This window comes from Pimephales promelas, chromosome 20 (genome assembly GCF_988280905.1).
Source record: "Pimephales promelas chromosome 20, fPimPro1.hap1.1, whole genome shotgun sequence".
NCBI classification, from domain to species: Eukaryota; Metazoa; Chordata; class Actinopteri; order Cypriniformes; family Leuciscidae; genus Pimephales; species Pimephales promelas.
In genome coordinates this window covers 333511-350354 of record NC_142788.1, presented here as the reverse complement: position 1 = coordinate 350354, position 16844 = coordinate 333511, and the positions used below count along the sequence as shown (strand labels likewise).

The following is a 16844-nucleotide window of genomic DNA, read 5'->3' as shown; positions in this document are numbered from 1 at the left end:
TTACAGTGTAACATGTGATCTCCATTGTCTGCCGGCGAACGACGTCTGCTGTCTGTGACCCTTGAACACTGTAGGTTTCTCTGAGACTGGAGTTTCATGCTGTTCTTCATGTTATTTCTGCTCTGGATGTGCTACAAAAGATGAGTTTTCAGAAAGATGAAATGTTTCAGACACTTGCTGCAAGCAGTCGACCAATCACAACACACTGGGCCATCTGACCAATCAGAGCAGAGCAGGCTCGTGGAAAGAAGGGGTTTACAGAGACTGTCCGAAATCTCCACTCACCACTACTCCCTACCCCCTATGTAGTAGTGTTAGTGACCATCGGTTGTACACTGGGGAAATGCATTCTGGGATACATTGAGTGGACTATTTAGGGTATAATAATCATCACTATACATTCGGACAGCACTACAAAATGGCGAGCCCACTATATAGTGAGTTGTGGGAGATTTCGGACTGTGGGAGATTACGTTGATTTATTCTTTAGAAACAAATCCATTATTATTTGCTTTTCGCTGAGTTTTGTGTTTAACATTTGAACTTTTCCATTAGCTTGACATGTTTTATACGTGTGTATGACGCGCCTGAAGACCTCGTGAATTGGTCCTGTTTTCATTCCTCGTTTCATTGCGATGCTAAAAATGGAATTGGATCCTTTCGATATAAATCTAGAAAGCTGTTCTTTTATTTCTAGCCAACATTGTATTACAGTCTCACAACTTTAAAAATATACAATTTTAGAGCATTTAGAACATTTACAAAGAAAAAAATCTAACAGCAAACATTATTCGAGAAACCACAACAACAATAAATCAGAGAAAAATAAAGTGATAGAGTGTGCTTAATCAAGAGTAGATATACCCGTATCTGAGTTCAAAACACTAGATTTCCCCCACAAATCCCCACAGGCCTTTTCTGCTGTGTCGTTAGCACCATCGGCCCAGGGTCGTGTGTGAGTTTGGTTGCAGTCCATCATTAGTGTCTCTTCCCTGGGTAAGAACAGGCTGGACTGTGTAATGCTAAAGTGAACTAGCATACTGACCCCACACTGACTCACATTCAGCTCGCCTGCTGGACTGAAGGTACAAACGCAGTTCATAAGCATCAAACAAGACTGCATTACCAAAATAACAGTAGACTATTTCGCAAACACTTGTGATGATATATTCTCATATAATTGTGTACTTTGTCTTTTTTTCCATCCCGTAGCATTGGTTTGTTATAATACTGACGGAAACAACATACCCTGCAGAAAGAGGCTTGAGATTAGCATGACTAAAAGGTGCGTGGCATCACAAGTAAGTGATTGTTTGATTGTCTCATTGTGCATTTTGGGATTGGCTAGCATATGTTGTTCTACATTCTGAAATCACGTTTAATAGGAGAGGACGATTTACTAGCTGTTACTAGCTGTTGATCATTTGCTAAACCTTCCCGCGGAGTGAAGTCGCCTGGAAACATCACTGCCGTCTCTCGAGCTTCGAGCCTTGAGGTAAATGGGTGCTAGTCTTGCTTCCGGGCGGCAGGTCGGGTGCGGACCAACGTCTCTTGCGTGTGCGCGGTGGCTCTGAAGGCTGCGGCGGTGGCGCTGGGACGGGCGCGCGGGGCGGGGGCATCTCCGGAGCGGGTGTGGGAGTCAGAGCCAGACACACGTCCCCGGCGCTGAGCTGGCGGCACTGCAGCCCGTACAGCTGCGCGCTCCGCTGGGGACTGCAGGAAGACCAGCCGCGCTCCCGCACGAAGAACGGATACTCCGCTAACACTGTGAGGAGCTCCTGCCGGAACAAGAGAGCACACTTCAGTGAGAGGACAACACTTCACAGACAAACACACCTGAAGAAAACGAGACGCCATTTCGCACAGAGAGAAATACAAATCATAACCCTTTGTTAGAAAACATCATTTGTTGTTACTCCGGCGCAAAATGAACCTTTGGTCTAATTACACATTGTTACCCAGTCAACCGTTATCTGAGATTTGTTTTCATGATTGCCGAATGTAAATAGTTTTATCTATAAAAACAGTTTAGCCTATACCACTATATTACCACTAACCAGGCTCAAAATGGTCCCACACTAACACTGTAGCATAATAAGGGTCCCTACATTCAAACCGAATCATTGAGAACTTTGTCAGTGTCCATACAGTTTAATAAGAAGATATTTTATACACACAGTCAACTTCGCGAATACAGGAAGAAGCCATCTTTGAAAAATAGTCTCGACCAGTCGATCTACGAACACCGATTCAAGTGCGCTGGTGAGATGTGAATAAGGTGATAAGGTGAGCGCGAACAGTAGGCTACGTGTACATTAGGGGTGCACGATTCAGAAAATGTCACCGATTTTTTGTCTCAAAATTCGATTCAAAATCGATTTTCGATTCAAAAACGATTCTCGATTCAAAAAACGATTCGCAGGTCTATATAAATGTAGTTTACTTTTTCCTATGTGATTGATTGCAGTAGACATAATTTAAAAGAAAAGTTTGATATTACTTTATATGTCTTCATACAAAATATACAACTTTTGCAACTAAAATGTGCAAAGTGCTAAGCTTTGGCCAGCTTTTAAATACATTTAATTCAATTTTAAAATAAAACTTAAATAAAAAGCTTTTACATTTAGCTTTAAAGTGCTGTAGTCAGATCAAACAAACAATTATGCTAAATGTGGTTTAAGGAGTAGGCCTACTTCAGCTACCAGGTTGACTGTTGAAATGTGAACTCGACTGGGCACATTGAACTCCCTAAAAATATATACTAATTTCATAGAACCCTTGCGAAAATATTTTAAATAGATTTAAAAAAGCCACCGCTACTGGTAACATCTATGGTTAGATTGATTTGTTTACATCCAGTGAAGTCGTTCATAGGCGCGTAATTTGCGGGTATCTCCAGTTAACTAGCAGAGCATTCATTTAGGTCGCTATTAAATAAGAGACCTGTTGTTTTTGAAATCAAGCTGAGCGCTCGTGTCCGCTGCGATATACAGTGTTCTCTGTGGCTCGCGCAGTCTTCTCTCGGACGCGCGCTTCAATCTATCGCCGTTGTGGAGACTCCGGTGAAATCTCAAAATAAAATGCACACAAACGTGATGAACATATTCGGTTTTGATGAGAGAGAGAAAAAACTATACGAGTGCGGTTCAGAACCCGTAACCTCTGACACGCTTGGCAAAAGATCTACAGAACTCAAACATAAGATCTGCGGATCGATGAATTTATTTACGGGTTGAGCAGAGTGGCTGCACAGTTTGACCAGCGGGCGGCAAGAACTTGCAATAACTATTTATCAGACCGGCCCTCGCAGCCTCGAAACCATAGAAACACTACCGGACCACCGGTAAAAGTCCCGACTCACCCGATTGCCACTCCGCCCCTGCACGCCATTAAAAAATATAGCCTATATGAATCGATTTTTGGAATTCTATTAATCGATTCTGAATCGGTAAAGATTGAATCGCGATTCAAATGTGAATCGATTTTTTTGCACACCCCTAGTGTACATAATGAAGAGAAGAAAACGGTTCGTGTTTGTGTTTCTTCTGGAAACAACGGACCATATGAGATTCTGCACAGTTCAGCGCACTTGGATCGGCGTTCGTAGATCGACTGGTAGAGACTATTTTTCAAAGATGGCTTCTTCCTGTATTCGCGAAGTTGACTGTGTGTATAAAATATCTGCTTATTAAACCGTATGGACACTGACAAAGTTCTCAATGCTTCGGTTTGAATGTAGGGACCCTTGTTATGCTATCCTGTTACTGTGGGGCTATTTTGAGCCTTGTTAGTCGTAATAACAAGCGATTTTTACTTGTCATTACTCTATGCCCTATATACTAGCATTATACTAGCGTTATAGGCTAAACTGTTTTTAGAGATAAAACTGTTTACATTCGGCAATCATGAAAACAAATCTCAGATAACGGTTGAATAGGTAGCAATGTGTAATTAGACCAAAGGTTCATTTTGCGCCGGAGTTGTCCTTTAAGTAAGACTGTGTCCTAACTACACGCGACGTGTCACAAAAGACGTGTTTTCCGTGTTAATCAGCGTGTTTGTCCTAGGCAGCCGCAATGGCGACACGCAACGAACCTATTTTAGAAGCGGATTTTTCTGCGATGTCGCGTTGGAACAACTAACACAAAGTGATAATCTCACATGTGCTTTATTTAATGCTAAAAGCGTGTAATGTGACTTTGAAACGCAACAATTCACCGCAGATCTTAAAATTAAACAAATGGAAACAAGAACGTTCAAACTGTCAACAAACAAGTGCATTCTTTGAGAAAGATTGTTGTAGTAACTCAGTAGCCTATGTATTTTTAATAATGTTTAAATTGTGTAATATTTGTGAATTTGATCATGTAAGCCTATATTTTCTTGCGAGTGTCGTCAAGATTACTTGCCGCAAGACTCCGCCCACACGCTCTTCTGATTGGCTGTAGGTTTGATTGATCTCATGATGTGGACAGACACATCCCAGACAGCAAACTGACATTGAATCAACGTGGAAACGACGTCTCTCATGACATTGAAACAACGTTGATTTTGCTCATCGAATTAACGTTGAACCAACGTCAGACGCGGCATTCTTCAAAGCTAAATGAAAATCGAAAATTGGTTTGCTTTCATAACGTTGAAACAACGCGTTGATTTCAAGTTGATTTTCCGTTAGTTTTGATAGAATGACGCGTCTGACGTTGGTTCAACGTTAATTCGATGAGCAAAACAATGTCAGATCAGCGTTGTTTCGATGTCATATTTCCACGTTGATTCAATGTCAGTTTGCTATCTGGGATTATTTGTTGCTGGAATCTTATCGCATCGCGTCTGGTTAGGACAAGGTATAAGGCCGCATACGTCATCACATAAAAATCTCCTTTCCTAATCAGCACTTGTTCTTTCTATCAATTTTCAGTTAAAACTCATGAAAATAATGTTGGACCAACACTAGTGGAATGAGTAAACTTCTGCTTTGCCAACTGAAGTTGACTGCACACAGTGAAATGATTTCTCTCACAAAAAGCCTGTTTTTCCACACGCCTGGCGTATGTTTTCAATGGGAGCGCCCTGAGCGTCTTTTACTGGTCGCCGAGAGTTGAAAAATGTTCACAAAACATTCACAGTGGAGGAGGGGCGGGGCTAAACTGTATAACGACATCAACCAGCAGAGCTGACCCAACAAAATGGATGAAAATTTAATTTTTAGTATGAAACAAATTACCTGCAAAATCAGTTACAAGTAAACTGTGCTGCAGATATATATATATATATATATATATAAATGTTTCAACGAAAAATACGCTGCGCTGCCAAAACGCTCTCAAGTGCCCAAAGCACGGCGTCTTCAGCAGAGCGTCTGGCGTTTTCAGCTGGATAAAAGCGCTTTGGTTGGTTAACTGGTTGAAGAGTGCTGGTGGTGCCTCAACTAAATTAGCGCTTTTGTTCGCTTGGCAGCCAAAGACAACAGAAACTGGTTTGGCACCGAAACCTCTTGCAGGAGCTCGAGTGCTCAAATGCTCTCTGAGAAAGAACTGCTGTTTGTACCCATCGGGGCTAAAGGCACATTTGACTTTATTCTCCTTTAAAGCACTAGATGGCACTCAAAGTCAGCTCAGCACTTTTCTTAAAACAAGATTTCACTTTTCTTAAACTTTAGTTATTGTGTCATGTTGCTGATTAAACATAAACAACATCTGCGAAGTTACAACTCTCAAAGTTTAAAGCAAAGGGATATATTTGCTTTTAAAGGAATCAATTTCTAAGAACTACAGCAAACGGGCGATAAGAACTACACGACATTCCTCCAGGGTTGCGGACGTCACTAACCCAATATTTACATAAACCCCTCCTCAGAGGAGAAGACTAAATAAAGTGGGCGAGTCCATGTTATATTGTTTGGAGAAGAGTTGCTGTGGTATAGTAGGCTGGAGTGTTGTTGCCGCAATGCCTTCGAAACGCTGTTTTAATTTCATCCTGATTGCAGGTCCGCTTTGTTCAGCCTTCCTGGGGACGGGGGAGTTAGGAATCAATGGTTACGTTTTATTTTTAACTCGGTCCCTCATAATTATTTCCCAAATCTCGCACGCGCTCTTCATTTTACGGAGGAAAGCTTCCACAATTTTTGCGAGTTCAATGCAGGATTCGCACATAGTTAAAGCCAATGTTTAGCGTTCATTTTGATAATTAATAGTTATTAGTTCTGGCGAACGATATTTGACAATCGTTCTAAAAACGGCACCATACAGTCAGTCATAACAGCGTATCTAAAAAGTATGACAAAAACAAAAAACAAACTATTCTGAAACGTCGTTTAACAGCCATTCTTGAACAAGTTCTGCTCGATTATCTTCACTAACATTGGCTGGGTTCGATTCGGGCTCATATTGGTATGGTTTTATTGATGTCATAAAGGTAAGGCGTAACGTTTCCGAAAAACGTGCACCGGACGGTTAGCCAATCCAGAGCCATATAGAGAGATCTGAGCCACAACACACTGGGCCAGTGAACCAATCTGAGCCCATTGCGTATTTTGGAGGGACTGGATCCATAGATCCCGGAAACCATCCCACCGTTTTTTCAAGGAGGGACAGAGCAGTGTAGAATAAAGGTAATATATGAAAAATAATGACATGTAATTTTGTTCATGGTAAATAAAGCAACAGTTTTTCAATAAGAGAAGAATATGTAAATTATGGTATTTGGGGTGAAAGACAAGAAACAGCCGTCTGACTTTTCCATTTGTTGACATGACATGGTTAGACTCAAATGATAATTAACACACATTAAGTTTTGGGTGTCCACCTTAGAGATAATCACTATTTATAATGAAACTATAATATTTAAAAAATATATAATTTATAATAATAAATAATAAAATGTCATATTTATTGTTAACTGTAAAGCTACATTAAATTATTATGGGATCTCAATTTATTGCTTTCAGAACTTTTAATTTATAAAATAATTTTATTTCTGTATTTTTAATATGAACATATTTTAATGACAGTATATTTATTGTACAAAAAAAAAAGAATCAATTAATAAAAATAAACAGAAAACGTTGCTAAAGCACTTCTACTAGCCAAAATGAAAAACATCTGAAATAAGCCAGGTTATCTAAATCAAAGTTTAGACTGAAATATGCTTATTGTAAAATATCATTCTCAAAGACTGAATCACTTTTTTACATCAATCATCGTTTTGCAGATGAAACAGAAACAACATATGTTTATTTAGTTGTAAAGTCCAAATATAGCTCGCTCCAAAATGAATGTTTAACATCAGCAGACAGGCTGTCGGTTCATAAAGTGAGCTAACTTTATTTTCTTCAGTTGATGTCTATTATAAAAGGCCAAACCGTTCTCAATCATGATCCAAAATTTCTATGCCAGCATAACTGTAATAATCTCTAATGCTCAAAGTATTCAATTGTATTGAGCAGGGGAAAATTTAAGTATTCAAATTCCTTGAACCTATTTAACCTTGGTGAGTATTTCTAACTTTTTGGGTTTTTTTGATGATAAACTGACACATTTTAAGTAACCAGAATTGTTACTGGTTTGAGTTTAGTGAACTGTCTTCACTATCTTGGCTGGGGTTTAAAAGACACCTGATATTCAGTAATGTTATCGATCCGACAGCACTGGATGAGGAAAATCGAGCTGGATGTTGATATCACTGCTTTATAGATTAATCAAATTAATTTCACCACTGAACTGACTCAATCTCAAAAATGACACTGTTGTCTTCTGTAGAGCTGGAATTGTATCCAAACTTTGTGACGTTAATACGGCCGTTTTTCGTTTTTGTTCATTCTTGTACATTTTTGGCGTCTTCTGGGGATATTTTAACATCTATATTTGCTGTCCTTCTGAATCTCTCTTGAAATCCTTTTTGCCTTAAAGTTATCTATAAGATACTGTGCTCCAAAACAGACAAATCATTATATTTAATATATTTCTATAAAGCACGATAATAACAAAGCAATGTTTATTTTACTCTGATACTTTATTCACATCTCACACATCTTGGATCTTCAATCAAAAGGCTTTTTTTTTAGCAACGGGACGTTTTTTTATATAATGTATTTCTAATAAAAATACAAATGTGATATATTTCACCTTACAAGAAATGTGGACACAAAAATGGCTAAACAAAAAAATAAATGTATACAGCCATATTATAAATTAAAGCACAGACTGTTTTCTTTTTTTCAATCAATCTTTCTTTAATTTAATTAGCATCAAACAAACAGTATAATTATTGTCCACAGTGATAAAAAGACTGCTTGTAGATTGTTAAATAAATTAAATAATGATTGCACAGTAGGTGGCGGTATGCACTAAGAATGTAAATCAGCATTAAACAAAAGAAGAAGGAAGAAGAAGAGGTATGGCATCCGTTTGTCTGGTCTCCGAGTCTTATACTCCGGGCTGACCGAACTTATAGTTCTCCAGAACACAGTTTTGGAAACTGCATATCATGAGTTAGCAAGGTTTGGGTTAATCGCCTGAGAGTTCAGGCTATATGTGATGGTAAGCTAACTTTTTTCTGGAATACCTCCCAGATCACATTTTCTGCCCAATCAAATGCTCTCTAGAGTCAGAAGTGTCCCGCTCCCTACATTATTGAAGATGCAGAGGCTGTGGCTCGATATGTCCTGTTCTGAACTCGCATTTCAGTGGTAATGACATCAGCACATTCAATAACTCGTAACTGTGTGCCTTTCAAGGGGCTTCAGACATTAGGAGTCTAAGTAACCTTTTCCATTACCTGGAAGACATCAAGTATTGGAAGGCATGTTGCTACTTTAACATGGACAAAAAATGTACTATGCCAAAGGGAACTTTACTGGATCCATACCTTGGACGCCTTACATCCTAAAGATTTAAATGTGGACTTTGACATGAGTGTCATGCTTTAGTCATAGCTGTATTGATTTTTTGTTCCTTCTTTAAGTCTTGAATACTGCAGTTTATGACAGTGTTTCTGATGTTTTTGCAGTCTCCATGTACTTATATTGTAAGCAGGAATGAATGTGTGGGTATATTTGTATATGTACCTATATTTGTGTATACTTTTTGTATATATTCACGTCTGTTTCTTGTATTTTTCACTTTTTCACTTCTTCACTTAAGTGAAGTTAGGGTTGATCACCTTAAAAAACTACAACTCCCACCAGTGGACTACAACTGTCCCTACCTAGCCTCTGCAGGTGTGGGTTATCACTGTTGATTGTCCTAGTTGAACATAGTCAAATGGAAGGTAACATTTTGTTTGTGTATGCCCTGAGGATGGTTGTATCACCGAAAGCTTGGCATTAAATTTGGCTTGAAGGACTCAAGTGTGCAGACAATTTGTTCTTTTAGTTGTCAAGTGTTATCTGTCTGGCACCTTGTTTGCCGTGAGTGCGGTGAAACTCTTTCATATAACATGGACAAAAAATGTAAAAGATCTTGGTGTTGTTTTTCAACCATCAACAAAACGCAAACACATTTAGTCATAAAGGATCTGAAAAAGTGGCCCATGCTTTAATTTAGTTTGTGCAAGACAGTGATACTTTATCAGCTGCGCAAAGAACCTCCAACACAATTGTTTTACTCATGCTTTTGTTTTCAGTTTTCATTTAGTTTTATATTTCAAAACTCCCTTCGTTATTATCATTTTGCACCCATGGTTTGAGTTCTGTAGACATGTTTGTTGTGCTAGACTCACCTGAGTGTTGCGGTCTGTGAGTAAGACCTGCAAGTGGTTGAAGCCGTACGTGGGTCCTGGCGAGATCAGCAGAATAGTGCAGGTGCTCAGGTGAAACTCAGGCAAGGTGTCAGCACTGCGTAAGAAGTCCTCCGTCTTCAGCTCCTCCACCCTCTTCAGATGGCCACCAGCCAGCTCGATCAGTGAACCTTTGGCAAAATGAGGTAGGACCGCAGAAGGGGGCGGGTCAGGGCCAGTGAGCACAGCGACGGGAGGGCGGTAGGACCCTGCAGAGGCGTCCCATTCTGTCTCCATCCCATGGCTGTTCTGGTGGCTTTGCAGGGAGTACTGAGAATTCCTTGGGGAACAGGACACAGAAGGACTCAGTTGTGGATATGCTTGAGGGTTCTGGTGAGCAGAAGGGCAAAGGGACCCCAGAGCATAATAAATCTGAGCTCCAGCCTGAGAGGCACTAACACCAAAATGGTCCTGAGAAGTGACGGTCTTTCCTGTCTTTGCGTCTGACGAGGGGGGCATTGGAGCTTTGGGTGTTCCCCGGCTGTCCCTGTCCCATGAGGAATGTGCAGTTGTGTTCTCTCGTGGCAGAAGGGTCTGTCTTGTTGTATTGTCCTGTCTTCTCCTGCCATTGGCATGTGTACCATCCAACCTGCTCGCATTGTCGTTCCCACAGTCATCGCAAGAGGGCACTCTCCTGCTAGGCCTGCTGTCTGGGCTATCAACACCATTGGGCCGTCTGCCTTGGTACCTGAGTCTGCTGTCAGGGAGGGGGTCGTGGGAATACGCCGTAAGCTGTGGAAAGAGATTGGGGGAGAAGAGAGACGAGCTGTAGTCTCGCCGACTGGGGCCGTAGGACCACATTTCCCTGGACTCGGCTGTGTAGACGCTTTTGAACGTGGGCATAGAGATGAGTGGTTGCACACTGATGGGGGGGTTGTCACTGCTCAGCCAGCGAGAGTGGTGGGGAATGGTATGCTCCAGTCCCCCATCCATACCCCGTCCACACAACGTTTCTCTCCAGGGTGCCGAAGATGACCCTCGCCGCTCTCCCACCTGGACCGGCAGGTACGAGTGATGCATGCCAGGGGTGTAGGACACCTGCCAAGGCAACGACAGAGAATAAGGGGGCAGCATGGGGGGAGCGGGCGGTAGAAGATCCCCACTCTCTCTGTGACCCTCGGTGGAGTGATGCTGCCGTCGGCTTCGGAAAGGGGCAGGGGGTTTGAAGTCATCCTCCGGAGCCGGTTGATCTGACGAGCCCTGTCGGGACTCCCGCTTTTTTGGGGGGAGACACTCCTTGCTGCGTTCTGGGCTTGGATTCATGTGACAATCCCCCGGGCCTTCTGGGCCACACTAGGTTACATGGGCTGGGGAAAACAAGGGGCTAGGAGAGATCAGTTTTCTCCTGCTGATCAGCATCACGCACACAACGTGTCACTCACGGCCACGGCCAGAACTCCCACTCACCTGAGAGGAGAAAGTGCAAGAAAAAATTACGTTACTGACCTCTTGCTTGGCACACGACAAAAACATCAATGCAGGCCCTTAATACAGTATTTTGCAAGTTTAAAATCTACATCCTAGCATATTGACCACATATTTAGTTTTAGTACAAGATTAAGTTCATTTTAAAGAGTTGTTCATACACTTGCTGTGGCATTTATATATGATTATCTTCTATTCTGTAGATCTTCGGTTTTGTGGGCTTTTTAGTGGGAGCAATAAATTGGACGACTGAGACCTAAATAAAACATCCATATGGTTATCACTATATTGCTGTTGTGGTACCAACAAACAAACTAAACATATACTGATACACAAACGCTCGAGAAACATTTTCTCACCCACACACATACAGATATGGCAAGAGACTACGGTTCTTAAATAGGTTGCCTCTGCTCATTAAACTGTGATGGGAATCTCCAGACTTATTCCAGAATTGTTCAATAACTGCTAGTGTAGTGATAGGATAAACTACCTCATGATTGAAGTTCACTGTGGGATATGCAGGATCCAAGAACACACACAAAAAACCGAGACTCCTTGAAGCGGTAAAATATGCTTGTTTCAGTCACACCTTCCTATGGGGCAGTGTCTCTAATGTCAATCCAACACTCCTTAGACACTTCTATTTTACTGCGGTGCGCTGCCAGCACATCTGGTCTCTTTCTCAACGCCTGTCTACCACACTGTCTGTATGCACTGAACCCGATACCCTGCTGCTGTTTCCATGGAAACTGAGTCCATACATCTACAGTGACCAAAGAAGGCTAAGAGGACTATATAGGGATTCTCTCGGAAAATGTAGGCCGTCAAACTGTTCAGAACTTACATCACATCAGATCAAGCTGCTGAAATAAGTTTAAAGGGGTGATGAACTGAGAAATCAAAATTTCCTTGAGCTTTTGACATCTAAGAGGTCATCATATTATAAGAATATCCTGTAAGTTTCAGAACTGAAAACGTCCTTGTTAGTCCAATAAAAGCTTTTATTGACACCAGCCTCAAGAAAACGACTCGTTTTTCAAAGTGGGGAACTATGACGTCAAAGAGGATAAAACCCCACCCCCGCAGAAGAAGATCAACGCCTACTTCAACACGGCCGGTTTAGCCCCGCCCACCGATTCGCGCATTACACGCATAGCTAAATAACATAGATGCCTACCTCGTGATGACAAACCGGATCGATCTACCGAGCAATACAGAATATAGTGCAGTGCCTGGTTGTGGAAGAAGACAGTTGATCTATAAGCTTCCTCTGGATTCCTATAGGACTGCATGGATAAACTTTATTTTTAATGACGTTCCAGCTGATGAGGTAAAACATCGTCCGTCTGTTCGCTTCATTTCACTGAGGATTGTTTTGTAATCAAGACTGGATTTGCAGACCGATTAAGAGTAAAGAACGGTGCTGTGCCGTCTGTATTGGATCTGACAGGAATGGTGCAACACACGGACTCTGGGTCGAACATGTATGGATGAATCCGTTTGCCATTTGACAACATTGGACGTTTCAAAACAATTTCCCCCAAGAGCATCGACGGGTGAGTCGAAACTCATTATAATATGCAAAACTGTTATCCACTCACAGCAGTGGGCGTTTACTTCCAAGACTTCAGTGCGAGACGCCCATAAAAACCGAGCGTTTTTCAGCTAGGCTCAAAACTAGGGTAGAAAATAGCCAATTACTTATTCAATATTAATGCAAAAACCAAGCGAACGTCATAATTTGACCTCAGACAACAGTTCATGGCCCCTTTAAGAGAAGTTTGTTTGTGCTGTCTGAGCTTTCACATTGGATGGAGACCATTTACGATTATTTTCACAACTCTCAAGTTATAGTGGAATTTGTTGAGAAAAAAATTACTTGAATAATAAATGTGTTAGTAAGGTTTTCATAAGAAAAAAAAATGTTCAGCTGTGCTTACAAATGCTTTGTTTTTTATAGTGTTTACACATTTTTTATGCATCATTGGTCATACTGTAGTAGTATGTAAAGTAATTAAATAACACATCATGTTTGTTATATCTCTGAATGCTGCACATTTGAACACATTTTCAAGATGAAGTAGAGAAATCCTGAATTAGACATAATCATGTTACTCCAGCAGACATTTAAATATTAAAATAATAAAAATATAGGTTTAGAAGCATATTTTGTGGTTTTGTGGAAAGCTTGGAAAATAGAAGAGCTAGACTGGTATTTTTGCAAGCTTGTACTTTATTATCTCTAGGTGGAGTAAAATTGAAAAAATTACATAACACAGCTGTAACATGCCACGATTATTACCCTAAACATTCAGTTTTTGAAAGTCGGGTACAAATCCATTTTACACCTTGTATCCCTGCAAATCGTTTTTACACACCTGATGTTGTGTTAGATTAAATCTCTCTAACATGATGTTTTTGGATCATGAACAATACTCTAAAAAATTTATACATTTAGAAAGCTTTAAAAAAAATCAGAGTAGAAAACAGGACAAGTACTGACAGAATCAAAATGACAAACATAATATTCTTTAAGAGGAGCTTTCTAATAGCATTTAACTAATTACCTGCCAGATTAACACACTGTCCTAACAGACCATTTTTGTCATTTATAAGACTGGATTTCATGGCGACTGACATTTATTACACTTCACTGTCACAAAGAACATTGTGTTTATTTTGTCACAGTATATTCATTTTCACTAGTTTAAGTCTCACTAATTTTAATGTTAACTCATGTCCCACTGTTCTAGTGCAATTTGTGCAGTATAAACTAGTGGAAAAACTGAGAACCAGTCATCATCGATGACTTACTAAAAACAACCTTAAAAAGGGGTTCTCCAGAGGAACCTAAAAAAAAACAATAAATACTAAATAATTAGAAAGTAAACTATGACTTTTATGTAAAAAAAGAAAGAATGAAAACCACAGATTTCAGAAAAACTACTTCTAAGCATGTCACAAGCACACATCAATAGTGTTAATGACTTGAAAAGCACTGCTGACCTGATGCGACTGACCTTGATGGGGTGTGCGGAGCAGATATCCGTGTGACGCCACTGACTCCTGCAGTCCATCACACCTGCATCTCTTTCACACACACACACACACACACGCCACTAAGGCAACGCTGTCTACAAATCTACAGGCAAATTGTGGTGTCACACCATGTTGAAAGGGCTGCACGGCTGACTGTGAAAAAGTGTGAGAGTTTGCGCGCGTGTGTGTGTGTGTGTGTGTGTGTGTGCATGTACACAAGGCTAAGGAAATGAGTAATATCGTGCAGTGTGAGGCATGTCTGCTGTGCAACAACACACAGGCAGACCAGTTGCTGCTGTCGCCCACTCGCCTTACTCACTGTGAAAGGGATAAACACACACACATGCAGTAACAGACGGGTAATTACACACACTCCTACTCATCCTATCGCTCTCAAACACACACTCTCAGCTCTGAGCATATGCATTTACATACGTGATAAGAATGTAGATAGATAGTGATATATGCTCTGGTTTCAAGCACATCAATGCACTGTTTTAGAAGACTTTCTGAGCATAAATAAATGACATTATACTACTGTGCAAGCACTAGCTGTTTCATAAAGTCACCATTGTGCTGATTAGTTCCTTTTGGGTGAGAATTTGGATACTGTTAATGACCACACAACACATCTGGTTCATTGCCTCCATACTACATAACTGCAGTTTAATAAGCGAGTGTGAAAATAACCAGGTAGCCTAACTGAAGTTTTCTAAGCCTCATGTTAACATGAATTTCTGTCAAACAGTGAGAGATATTTGGTAGCCTCACACACTGAAAACCTACAGGATTCAAATCCTGGATTGAATTGTATTGTGGAAGCTGAGAAAGGTGTATGTAACCCTAGTTCCCGGAGTGTTAATGAGAGATTCAAATAGCGAAGACAACCCAAACCCCAGGCTAGCCGATGAGACATCCTCTGCTTGAAGACCGCATAACCTCTGTTTTAATCCACCAAAGCAAAAAGCTCGTCTGACTACACTACACTTCTAATGTCGTACCTGCACAGAAAAAGTGCTGTGCGGTGGGCAGATACAAATATAAAAAGTATTATAGTAAATATAGTAAAGTATAGTATTATAGTCAATATAAAAATGAATTGCCGTGTTCAGGTCACCCAGCTATAGGGTGAATATGTTTTAAATATTTCATGAGTCAAATATGCAGTACTAAAGAGCTCAATACTAGAGGCATGGCTTAAAGGGGTCATATGATGCCATTTTTGTAGTCTGGGAAAACCCAGACAACTTCCGGCAAATTTAGATTTGCTCTGAAAGTTAGTCTGCCAAAGAGCTCATTCAAGCCCATTTCCAATCCGCAGAAATCACGGCGACGCTGAAGCAGATTTTGTACATTCACAAAGTGGTGTGACGGTTAGTTGAACACCGTCATTAGAACTCTATATCCGCCAAAACCATGTTACTAAAATATTTTTTTCACAAACATTTTATATCATAGAGAATGTTTAAATACTAATATCATTTTAGATTACTGTAATGCTTTATTAGCCGGTTGTCCTGCATCCTCAATAAACAAGCTACAGTTAGTACAAAATGCAGCTGCTAGAGTTCTTACTAGGTCAAGAAAATATGATCATATAACACCGATTTTATCATCTCTACACTGGTTACCTATTAAGTTCCGCATCAACTACAAAATACTGCTACTGACCTATAAAGCCCTAAATGGTTTAGCACCTATGTACTTAACGGACCTTCTTTCGCCCTACAATCCACCGCGTTCCTTAAGATCACTAAATTCAAGGCTTCTGGTCATTCCGAGGATATCGAAGTCCAGTAAAAGAGGGAGGGCGTTCTCGCATTTAGCTCCAAAACTCTGGAATGGCCTTCCCGATACGGTCCGAGCCTCTGACTCGCTGACACAGTTTAAAACTAGATTAAAGACGCATCTCTTTAGTCAAGCATTCACATAATGCTGCTTACCTTCTAGTCCTCTGTTATGCCATACGGAACCGTTTGCCACTGAAACTGCTTAACGCACCAGTGGGGCTCGACAGCCTTTTAGACAAACGGGTCGGCGCGTATGGTTGGGTTGCGGAGAGTTCGGGTTACGGAGAGTTTGTGAGTTATAACGGAAATTATTATGAACATCAGCTATGCTAATTATTTCCCATCTGCCTTTCTGCTGTTATCTCAGGACCCGGGAGAAAAATGGCGTTCGTCAGGTCCAGTTTTGTGTCCAGCCTCTCACGGGGATTTCGGATGCCCCAACGCCTGTGAGGAGACAACTCAATGCCTGCGATATGTTATGGCGCCGTTTGATTCATAAACAATATTTATATTTAATATTTATATTTAAACAATATGAATGTAAGCCAGAGGAGAACTGGCCCCCGACTGAGCCTGGGTTCTCCCAAGGTTTTTTCTCCATCCAATCTGATGGAGTTTTGGTTCCTTGCCACTGTCGCCTTGCTTTTGGCTTGCTTTGAGCTTGCTCAGTTGGGGTTATTTAGTGTTTAGCAATATTATTGATCTTTTTTTATTATTAATTGAATTTTTTTATTATTATTAAAAATATTATTAATTATTATTGACGCAAACTCAATCGGCAAACCCTTCTTTATACTGGTGGAGGTT

The 16844-nt window shown here is 40.6% G+C and overlaps 2 protein-coding genes across 4 annotated transcripts in view; one reads left to right on the top strand and one right to left on the bottom strand.

The window, feature by feature from the left end:
• The window catches only part of irf10 (interferon regulatory factor 10), a 32726-nt gene extending 18449 nt beyond the window's left edge, over positions 1–14277 (top strand). The window contains exon 9 of the mRNA XM_089124736.1: positions 14163–14277. Coding sequence (XP_088980862.1) covers positions 14163–14262 — 100 coding nt within the window. The 3' untranslated portion in view covers positions 14263–14277. The remainder of the gene's footprint in view (positions 1–14162) is intronic.
• The window catches only part of LOC120494023 (uncharacterized), a 34610-nt gene continuing 18432 nt past the window's right edge, over positions 667–16844 (bottom strand). Inside the window, exons 1-3 of one of the 3 annotated variants that reach the window (XM_089124734.1) lie at positions 14229–14364; positions 9724–11187; positions 667–1778 (exon numbers count right to left, since the gene is read on the bottom strand). In XM_089124734.1, the coding sequence (XP_088980860.1) occupies positions 1464–1778; positions 9724–11043 (1635 nt within the window). In that variant the 5' untranslated portion in view covers positions 11044–11187; positions 14229–14364 and the 3' untranslated portion in view covers positions 667–1463. Of the gene's footprint in view, positions 1779–9723; positions 11188–14214; positions 14365–16844 lie in introns of those variants that run through there. The other 2 variants (XM_089124733.1, XM_089124732.1) reach the window with 2 other exon arrangements.